General features: G+C 42.0%; 1 protein-coding gene across 2 annotated transcripts; it reads right to left on the reverse strand.

Moving 5' to 3' along the window:
- Positions 1 to 435: 435 nt before the first annotated feature.
- Positions 436 to 10,831, reverse strand: LOC115780456 (monoacylglycerol lipase abhd6-A-like). 2 transcript variants are annotated; one of them, XM_030729654.1, is made up of 10 exons: positions 10,764 to 10,831; positions 9,755 to 9,834; positions 9,435 to 9,556; positions 6,789 to 6,948; positions 4,533 to 4,646; positions 4,104 to 4,236; positions 3,841 to 3,998; positions 1,928 to 1,982; positions 1,202 to 1,302; positions 436 to 997 (listed from the first exon to the last, which is right to left on the reverse strand). In XM_030729654.1, the coding sequence occupies exons 3-10, from the start codon at positions 9,542 to 9,544 to the stop codon at positions 818 to 820; spliced, it is 1,011 nt and encodes a 336-aa protein (XP_030585514.1). In that variant the 5' UTR covers positions 9,545 to 9,556; positions 9,755 to 9,834; positions 10,764 to 10,831; the 3' UTR covers positions 436 to 817. The 2 variants fall into 2 exon arrangements, with proteins under 2 accessions (XP_030585514.1, XP_030585515.1); XM_030729655.1 differs by lacking the exon at positions 10,764 to 10,831 and adding an exon at positions 10,567 to 10,756.
- Between the last annotated feature and the right edge of the window lie 330 nt (positions 10,832 to 11,161).

Here is an 11,161-nt window from a genome sequence, read left to right on the forward strand (position 1 = left end):
CAGAGAAAAGATCTGACCTCCTTCCAAAAAAATTAAATGAAACCAGTCGTATGAAAGCCCATTTTGGCAAGGAAATAGGAAAACTAAAGCTAGTAAAGAAACAACGTCACTGCTTTATACATAATTTTTGCTGTGGTTTATTTTCACACTGCACAAATTATGTATAAAGTAATAAACGACATACTCCCTGATAATAACAAAACCGTTTTTTAAAGAGGGGGGATATAATTTCTAAAAATGTTATAATTTTTCTTTTTGAACGTGTTATCTATTCAGATCATTGTTTTCCTTATGTTTTTTTTTTCTTGTTTGGCATTTTTGTAATGTGTCAAAGCTGTAGGTGTATTACCTCCTGAATAAACAGGAATTAACAAACCAATGAATTAAACAACAATTTTAAACAGACACAATGATTTAATAACCTCATTTATCAAACTTTATAAATTAAACTGAAGAGCTTGAGCTGTTAACTTATTAACCAACAGTACGTTTCAGTGTAAATTCAGTCCGAAGGTGTTATTATGAGGTTAAACATACAGTTAATCCACAGCAGGATATTTAATTTACAAACAGCTTTAAAAAAAAAAAAAAAAAAGACCAAAATACAGTTTCCTGATACAGAAATGTCAAAAATCCTCATGTGAAATGATTTCATGACAATAAACTCTACAGATTTTGGAGATGAGCCTCCTGCAGGGCGCTGAGTGAGAGCCAGACAGATGCAAAACATCCGAAACATCTTAAAAACTTTTGTGCGTTTGTTCAGTTTTTACAGACGTAACTGCTGCTGTATAAATCTCTTATTAAACCAACTTCATCAGGAAACTTTCTTTACGTTTTCATCACCGACTGCCTGCTCATGCAGGTAGTCCACGATGAGTTTGGCGGCTTTTCTTGGCCGCTCCAAAGCCACGGAGTGACCACAGCTGTCCAACACTGACACCCGGCAGCGAGGCAGCGCCGCCTGCAGCACAGCGGCGCCCGAAACATCCAGCACCTGAGAGATCAGACAGGTGTGTCAGCAACTGTATGTGACACTGCCGCACAGCTGTACCGACAGACTGAAATATCTCAATATATGATGGATTATTGTGAATGTTTTGCACAGATGTTCGTGTTCCCCAGATGATGAGCCTCCCCAGATTTTCTGGTGGTCTCCTGTTTTTAAATGATCATCGCTGTGGGGCTGTGATGAAGTTACCTGGTCTTCCTTCCCCCAGATGACCTGCAGGGGCGTCGTGATCAGATGCATGTTTTCTTGCAGCGAGTGGCGAGACTTCTCCCCAACGATCTCCATGAACACTAAACACACACACACACACACACACACACACACACACACACACACTTAGTAAAACTCAGGAGCCTGGCTGGGTGAATCTGTCTGTATTAAAATGGTTAACCCAATAAATTCAGTTACAGACACTTTATTGATCTTGCAACAGAAATGACTGTGTTACTGCAGCAGGATAAAGAATAAAAATAGTGTAATCTACAATAAAAACATTGTTAAAGGCACCACAGGCCTTATACTGAAGGCCTGCTCCTCACTGACTCAAACGCCTCCAGATTCTAGACCAGGGATCCTCACATCCAGGCCTCGAGGTCCGGTGTCCTGTAGGTTTTAGATGTGTCCCTGATCCAACACACTTGAATCAAATGGCTGAATTACCTCCTCAGTATGCAGTCAAGTTCTCCAGAGTCTTGCAAATGACTTCTGTATTTGACTCAGGTGTGTTGAAGCACATCTAAAACCTGCAGGACACCGGACCTCGAGGCCTGGAGTTGAAGAGCCCTGTTCTAGACAATGATGGTTCCCCCCTTGTGGATTAGTAGGTTGATCCTTCAGGCATCTGTGACTGTCAATGGGAGCACCGTCTGAAGGAGGACAAAGAAGAAGAGAGCTGGTGCGGATGAACAGACTGACCTTCTTTGTAGAAATCATTGTTTGGGATCCTGTTGGCAAGGAGGCCACGCTGCACCTACCACACACACAAAAAAAACAACACAAATATGAATAATAAATATATAAAAGCAACAGCAGGATTTATACTGACAGCATGACACGATGTATTCCTATACTGTGTATGGAGCAGGTACACTGTTACAGGCCTTCGATTGTATTTTATAATTGTATATATGCGTGGTGGTTGAATTCTCTAAATCCTAAAGAAAGCTGGACCATCCTTCAATGAAGGAAACGCAGACCATTACAAAAAAAGCAAACCAATCATCAAGTAAAAAGCTGCTACACTTTCCATCCTATCCTAAAATTTTCAGGGGAACTCTGGTTGTTTCTCCCCTGCATTAAAATCTGCTTTTTATGAAGTTGTCTTTGTAATGTGGGCTTAGAAAACTGCTCTATAAATAAAGATATTCAGCTATAAATGATCAAAGTGAAATTAAAGTTGTAGTCGAACTCAGTTTGCATCAGTTACACTATATTTCCAAAAGTATTTGCTCATCCCATTCTTAATCCACAAGGTTTAACAGGATGTGGGTCCACACTTTGCAGCTATAACAGCTTCAACTCTTTTGTGAAGGCTTTCCACAGGTTCAGGAGTGTTTATGGGAATTTCTGACCATTCCTCCACATCTGTGAGGTCAGACACTGATGTTGGAGAGAAGGCCTGGCTCACAGTCTCTGCTCTAATTCATCTCCAAGGTGTTCTATCAGGCTGAGGTCAGGACTCTGTGCAGGCCAGTCAAGTTCTTCCACACCAAACTGGCTCATCCATGTCTTTATGGAGCTGCTTTGTGCACTGGTGTGCAGTCATGTTGGAACAGGAAGGGGCCATCCCCAAACTGTTCCCACACAGTTGGGAGCTTGAAATTGTCCCAAATGTCTTGGTATGCTGAAGCATTAAGAGTTCCTATCACTGGAACTAAGGGGCCGAGCCCAACTCCTGAAAAACACCCCCACACCATAACCCCCCACCACCAAACTTTACACTTGGCACGATGCAGTCAGGTACTGTTTCCCTGGCAACCACCAAACCCAGACTCCTCCCTCAGATTGGCAGATGGAGAAGTGTGATTCATCCCTCCAGAGAACACGTCTCCACTGCTCTAGAGTCCAGTGGCGGTGTGCTTTACACCACTGCATCCAATGTTTTGAATTGCATTTGGTGATGTAAGGCTTGGATGCAGCTGCTCTGCCATGGAAACCCATTCCATGAAGATCTCTGCACACTGTTCTTGAGCTAATCTGAAGGCCACATGAAGTTTGGAGGTCTATAGGGATTGACTCTGGAGAAAGTTGGCGACCTCTGTGCACTATGTAGCGTATTTAGTAGTGATGAAATTTCTCAACTGGACTTGTTGCACAGGTATCATCCTATCACGGTACCACGCTGGAATTCACTGAGCTCCTGAGAGCGACCCATTCTTTTACTAATGTTTGTAGAAGCAGTCTGCATGCAGAGGTGCTTGGTTTATACACCTGTGGTCATGGAAGTGACTGGAACACCTGAATTCAGTGATTTGGATGTGTGAATGAATATAGTGCACGTTCACTGTTGGACTGTTTCTTATTTCTTACAAGGTGCAAGGTGGTGTCAGGGGAGAATGTAGCTAGGCAGTATTGGATGGTAATCTGCAGGATTTCTCTGGAAATCGAGAAGCGAGTGAAGGCAGCGATAAGGATTAAACATGAAACAGCCTGCTGAGAAAAAATTGCCACATCAACGTGCTGTCACATTATTTAAATAGTCTAATATAAGTGCAGATTTTTTGGAGCAGTTTCGCCTAAATCATTATAAATTCTCCTTCATATTCAAGGTAAAAACTATTTGACTGCAGCCCTAATCTGGACTGTACCCAGGCAGCTCAGCCCTGTACCTGTCGGGGGAGGTTTGGGGGGGTGTGACAACAGAGTCTCAGCATGTCATTCAGCTCCTGAAGAGTGGTGGGGATCAGTGGGATGGAATCATCCATCTCACCCTTCTCCAGCTCCCTCAGACGATTGATGAACTCTGACTCTGTGGGGTAAACCAGGCCTGGTGGACAGAAGAGGAGGAGGAGGAGGGGGGAAGAGCAATTATGAATCCTGATCATCATCAGCAAACATAATGTACAACAGAGCAGAAATCTGCTGAGTTTACCTGCCGGGCAAATCAAGGTGACACTGGACAGGAATGTGGGGTAAGTGGCAGCGTAGACACCTGCAACGTTGCCACCCATTGATGTGCCAACCAGGTGGAAGGGTCTTTTATCCAGGCCGATACTCTGCACAAACTGCACAGGAAGACACACTGAGTTATTTGTAACTCAGGAGAACACCTCAGTGCTTCTGCTGTGGTCCAAACCTGGCGACCTCACTTTGATTACAAAAATAATCAATCTTGCTGATGTTTACAGATTTAGCCTAGCATACTTGTCTCCTTTTTCATTTGAACACTTCCATCATTAATTTCCCACATCACTTTTGCTTTGATGCAAGAGTTTCTATCCCTGCCTACAGTGGTTTCCCCAAACTTTTACTTTTATTACCAAAGCACACGAACGTCACATGCACACACCCTCGTACCAACCTGGTGGATTCGGCCGACCTGACCCCGGATGCTGTAATCCTCTGGACCAGTGCGACTTGTCCCCTCGTGTCCCGGCATGTCCACACACACTACATGCTGGTTTCTAGGGAGGTACTGCAAAAGAAAGAAGAAACACCACTGACTCACTTACATACACTACAGGACATGACAACAGCACCACCTAGCAGAGCAAAAGACATCTGTATTAACAGGGAATAGGATTAATGTATTAACCCTGTTGTCATGAAAAAAAAAAAACACAAAGCTTTAATAATTATGTGACCTTGACTTTCAGGAGTTGACCTCTGCATAATGTCTGGATATGGAGAATAATTATGGAAGGTTTGATCAAAATCCTTCAAACAATTTCTAAGACATGAAGTGGACATGAAAAAAACCCTAAAAAAACCCCCAAAAGATTTAACCATATGACCTTTGACCCCAGTGACCCCATATACAATCTCAACCTTGCTTTGTTCAGAAGCCATCTACCCATGAAGTTTGGTAAGTGTAGGCTGAACGGTTTTTAAGTTATTGAGTGGACAGTTCAATGGAATCACCACTCAATCTGATTAAAAACTGCTTCCAAAGGTCACTGATTTTTGCCACAAACAAGGTTTAAAAAGGCAACAGTAACCACCACAAGATCCACCAGGTCTTAGACACCATCGTGACAAAAATACACCCACAGTTGTGGTTAGATGTTTATATGCGCTCATCATGGGCATGAATGTTGTATTAATTTGGGGCTTTTAATGATTTGTTTAAACTGTTCTTTTCCACGATAAAAGGAGATATATATATATATATATATATATATATATATATATATATATATATATACACTTATAATATAAATATATATAAGCGCATATATATTTAATGACTTTCAAAAACCAGAATTGGGGGCACAAGTTTGATTCTGGATGTTTTCTAATCCACACAGGAGTGAAAAGTACGCATACAGGCTCAAATATATACATACATTCCCTCTAATATTTGGTAAAATGTCCCTTAGTGAGTTCTACCTCAACCAGACACTTTTGGTAGCCATAAACAAGCTTGTGGAATAATTCTGGCTGGATATTTGACCACTCTTTTTGGCAGAATTGGCAGAGTTCTTTTAAATTGATTGGTTTCCTGGTGCAGACCCGGCTTTTAAATGTAGTCCACAAATTTCCAACAGGGTTGAGGTCAGGGCTTTCGGAAGGCCATTCCAGAAGCTTAATGTTAGCCTGGTTCATCCATTCCAAAACCAGTTTTGATGTATGTTTGGGATCATTGTCCTGCTAAAACACCCAACTGTGTCCAAGTTTCAACCATCTAGCTGTTGATTTGAGGTGAAGTTTATGAATTTGGAGGTAGTCTTCCTTCATTATTCCATCTACTTTGTGCAATGCTCCAGTACCACTGGCAGCAAAACGGCCCCAGAGCATGATGCTACCACCACTGTGCTTTACAATTGGTGCAGAGTTCTTAGGTTTGAAAGCCTCATCTTTACTCCTCCAAACATTCTTCTTGACATTGTGGCCAAACAGCTCAATCTTTGTCTCATCTCATCAAACTTTTCTCCAGAAGGCATTCGGCTCGTCCATGTGGGTGGCTGCAAATTTCAGTCGAGCTTGAAGGTGTGGATTTTGGAGCTGGGGCTTCTCTCTTGGTTGGCACCCTCTCTGTCCACCATGATGTAAAACTGACTTCACTGTGAATGCTGAGACTGGTGTTCCAGCAGTTTCCAGTTAATGGTAGATTTGAGTTTTGGTGGTTCCTGAACATACTAACCTCTCATCCAAGGGAAACAATTTAGGCCTACTTCTAGACCTTGTCAAAGTAGTGACACATCTGAATAACTTGTACTTCCATACAGCTGTTTGAACTGGTGATCTTGGAATCTACAATTGTTCAGAAATGGCTCCAGGAGACCTTCTCAATTTGTTTAAATTTACAGTTCTCTTTCTTAGATCTTCACTGAGTTCCTTGGTCTTTCCCATTGTTCTGAGTGTTGGTCAATCCAATGAGTGAGTGCATGTATTTGAGGCTGTATGTATACTTTGACCCTGTGTGGATTAGCAAAAATCCAAAATAAATTCAAACTTGTGCACCCAATTCTTCATTAAAGAATTAGGAAAAATATATAAGAAGATGAGAAGGAAAATAGCAGGATAAAGAAATAAGTATTTACATCATATTTTACTGAGCTATTCTACATGATTTTAGCCATTTTGTTATAGGTTGTGTAACTTTGTGTGTGTAGACCTTGACAACAGGTAGCCACATGTCCTTGGTGGCAGAGAAGCCATGCAGCAGCAGCAGTGATGGCGTGATCCCTCCTGGTGTCCCTCGAGTAGAATAACAGAAGCGGTAACTCCCACTGTGAGAGTAGCGGACCATCAGTCCGAGCCTGCGACGCCAGTACCTGCAGAGATTTACAGGTGAGCCATTAAAAGGTGCACATGTTTAACATCCAGCTGGAAGGAGGCTGTGGAGAGGTGCGTACTTCTGAATGTTAACTTCGGTTAACCCCGCGGATTAAGTGCGACTCCATCCACCTACCAACATTATTAAATAAATCATGTGATTGGATAATCTATAAAAAATAAGCTCACCATTTTTTAAATTTGTCAAACTCTGATCATCACTTCATTTTAGGATTCAGTTCAACATCCCGCAGCTGTATACTGCTTCATATCAAAGTGTGATTATGAAACGACTAATGAAAGCAGCTATTATGCAGTCTAAACTCGCGTGAAACCACATTAATGGGAAAATTCCCCTCAAGATAAAAATACACTTTAGAAAATAAAACCAGATTATCAAAAACTGAAATCCTATAAAACGGATAACTGCTCGTAAGAAAATAAGAAGGACGAAAAGTCAATTACAGTTTTCTTTATATTTTAACCACATCTTATTGATGTAAATAATTTATTATTTATTGTGCAACACAAATCTGGTCTCATTCTGGAGCAGTGGCACGGTGATTATTTAACTATTCTCAGGTGAAACTCTTAACTGGAAAAGCGGGACTTGTAAGCTGTAAAGACCTGTAAAGGTAAAGGACGCTGCTAGAGTAAAGGTCAGGGTTGATTTAAAAAAAAAAAAAAAAAAAAGGAGCAGGAAACTTCCCTGATATGTTGCAGTCTGGGACCAAACTTATTTTGAGGGATAAAATAATCTTCAAATAATCACTGCTAGCTTTTTTCCCCTTAATATTTTTTTAAGTTACAAAGGTGTTGAAAAAACAAAAAACAGCTGTTACATGACAGTGAGTCAGCACTGTGTGTGTGTGTGTGTGTGTGTGTGTGTGTGTGTGTGTGTGTGTGTGTGTGTGTGTGTGTGTGTGTGTGTGTGTGTGTGTGTGTGTGTGTGTGTTTTACCAGCTTAGTATAAAGTCCGGGAGGAAAGGTCACTGCAGCAGCCCCACTCTTTCACAATCAAAGCATTTTTGAGGCTGTTAATATTTGAATGAGGGCACTAAATTACTTTTAGTACAAATTAACAAGTGTACAGTAACACTGTCAGATGTTTATCTGGAGAAATTCTGTGGGTTTAGTGACTTTAAAGAAAATCTGGTCAGTATTTGCTGCAAAGTTCTGGTTTTGGATGATGTTTCATTTTCATAAAAATATGAAAACTTGAAAACTTCAGTGCTGTGCAAAAGTTGAGTTTGAAAGTCAATTTTTGGTACCTTTATTCTTAAACAGAGCCTGAACTCTTCCTGAAGGCAGCTTTAAGCTGCCTTCAGGAAGAGTTCTCCAGGTTTCTTCAGGGATGTTTCTGCCTTTTGTTCTGTTCTGTCAGGATGATCCCATATTGCTTCAGTAATGTTAAGGTCCGGCTCTGGGGAGGTCAATCCATGACTGATGGTGTTTCACTGTCTGTTTTTCTATCCAGGTATGATTTACTGCACTGGCAGCAGATTTGGGATCACTGTCACGCTAAACCGTCGCCAGTCAGAAGCTTTCCAGATGGACCTATAAGGTGGATCAAAATCTGACTTTTCTGTGTTCCCTAACACCACTGGCTGAAATGCAGCCCCAAACCATCACAGACCTTCCACCATGTTTTACAGATAGCTGTAGACACTCAGTGTTGTACCTCTCTCCTGACCTCCTCTGCACAAATTAACAATGAGTTGAACCAAAAATGTCTGGATTCATCACTTCGTAAGTCCTGTTGCTACTGATTTCACTGCAGTTCTTGTGTAATTGGGCACAGCTCAGCCTTTTTTCCCTGTTTCCCTTCCTTAAGAACGGCTTCTTGGCAGCCGCCCTTCCACTGAGGCCATCAGGTCCTGTATCAGGTCTTTGCTGGACAGGAGTCTCCGATGCTGTTCATCTGGTGTTGATAGTTTTTTAAGCCTTCCACTTCTTCTGTCTTCCACTTTTCTAGTTTCTTCAAATTCTTTAAGGTCACACTGCTGAGATATGCCAAGTTTTCAGCTAATAGCTCTTTGTGAACTGTGTTGTCTTTGGAATTTTTTTTGTAGACTCAACTAAAAAAATAGGAACAAATGATGTGTTTTTTTCTGGGACAGGTTTCTACTAACAATAGGCCTAAAATTGGTTCCTTGCCAAGTTGTCTGTTACGCATGTACACAACACTGGTTCCCCCCTTCAGTTAGGTGCCATTTCAAGCCTGAATGATTCAAAGGTCAGTGTTAAACAAAAAAACCCATTCCTCTGAAAAACCCCAAACCAAACCTTCAGAGATCCTGCAGAACTAAATGTTAAAGACTGCATGAGGGTTAGCTCAATACTTTTACACAGTGTTGTAGGTGCGTTTTTAAATTTCTACCGCTGGGTGGCCTGAGAGGGGAAAAACTGCGTTTGTGGAGAATAAGACCACCAGTCTAACCAGCTCTGTTCTTTCTCCGAGTCTGTGTTGTTTTTGTGTCTTTACCAGTTGTAAGCCTTGAGGAGCACTCCAGGCCAGAGCAGGAAGGAGGTGACGAAGGCGAGCACAGGCGCAACCAGGACACCTCCTGCTAGCATTACCGCACTTAGCTCCATCGCTGCAGACTCCTTTAAAAACAAAACACGAAGCTTACTTTACTCTCAGGTCAGTGTAACTGTAGATACCGACTCTCAGTACTGCATGCAGAGCACTGCAGTGACAAAAGTCCAGTTTAACCACACAGTAAACTCTACAGCCTCTAAATGTCCATCCTGACAACCCTCCCATTAATCTGAGCTTAAGACCAGGACTACAGGTAGACTCACTCAAGACCCTGAGAAGCTGGGTTTGTGTCTCCTCCTCACTGAAATCACAGTGCAGACTTCTTCCACGGTCCCTTTCAAAACTGGAAGAGAGAGCAGAAAGAAGACATGTAGCAAAGAGCCCAGGGTAGATTTGAACCAAGGCCTCTGTAAATATGGCTCACCTGCTCAACCCAGTGAGCTAAACCACCACATTAGCTGCTTTAGGTCTGATTAGCAGGTATCTGTGGCTTCCACACACGCACATTACAAAGGCAGCTTCGAAGCTGATAATTAGCACTCCACCACAAGTACTGTAACTTTTGGTTGTGAAAATCAGCATGGTGATGTAAAACGCCAATGCTGAGATGGTTACTTCCATCTTTTATATACAGTCTGTAACATGAAACCAGCTCCAAGTGGCCATTTGAGATAAATCAGTGGGTTTTTCCTTTGGCTTTAACAAGGTTGTTTGACCGAATGAACAACGTTCAGTACTGCAAGTCCATCCCTTAAAGATCTTGAACCTTCAAAGCAGCTGAGAAGTTCACAGTTTCAGGAGGAAGCTCCTGCAGGAAAAATATGTTTTAAAATAAGCTGCTACTACTATATAACATAATAATACTCAGTAATGGGTGTTTGGAGGAGTGGTTATGATGTAGAAATTAGTCCAGTGAGAGACCAAGTGAAAAAGTGCCTTGGTTGGGCATTTTATCTGAAAAAATGCAGAACCGGAAAATGAGTAAAACAAGTTTACACTGACAAGAAAAAAAACGTAAGTTTCCTTTAACCGCGAGGCTCGCAGGTTTCCTGTCAGTTTAAAGACAAAAACTTACCTTATGATATGATATTTTCTTCACTGGGGGTTTGATGGCAGAGCAGCAGATACAAACGTTACATTAGAAACTCCAGTGTATCACGCGTATTTGTCCTTTTAACGTGCTGAAAACTTCACGTGAGATATCAAACATGACACGGAAACTATAGGCTGAATAACTGTACGAGTACACCTGCAGGATCAGCGGGTCCTTACCTGTCCGGGCCCTCTCCGACCTGTCACTGCCGGCTTTCCTCCATTCAGTCCGCTCCTCTTCCTCCTCCTTCACCCAAATTACATAACAACCTTTCATCTGCGCTTAAAGGGAAACTGCAGAGGAGCAGTGCTGTGCTGCGTTCAGGTACCGTCAGAAACACTTCATGAGGATGCATTATGCATGTGAGATTAAAACAAATGGGAAGCGCCTCCACAAGAGGGCGCCAACATCCACCTTTAGCTTTCAGTGGACAGCACTGATGCTCAGCAGTTCAGAGATGGAGACAGACATTTCTGCCAGAGTTAAAGCAGCCCCCCCCCTTTCTTCAAATGAAAGCTTCAGTTTTGTGTGCTTTGAATGGATGGTGGTTAACACGTTTGTCTAACATATGAAAGAT

This window comes from Archocentrus centrarchus, chromosome 5 (genome assembly GCF_007364275.1).
Source record: "Archocentrus centrarchus isolate MPI-CPG fArcCen1 chromosome 5, fArcCen1, whole genome shotgun sequence".
NCBI classification, from domain to species: Eukaryota; Metazoa; Chordata; class Actinopteri; order Cichliformes; family Cichlidae; genus Archocentrus; species Archocentrus centrarchus.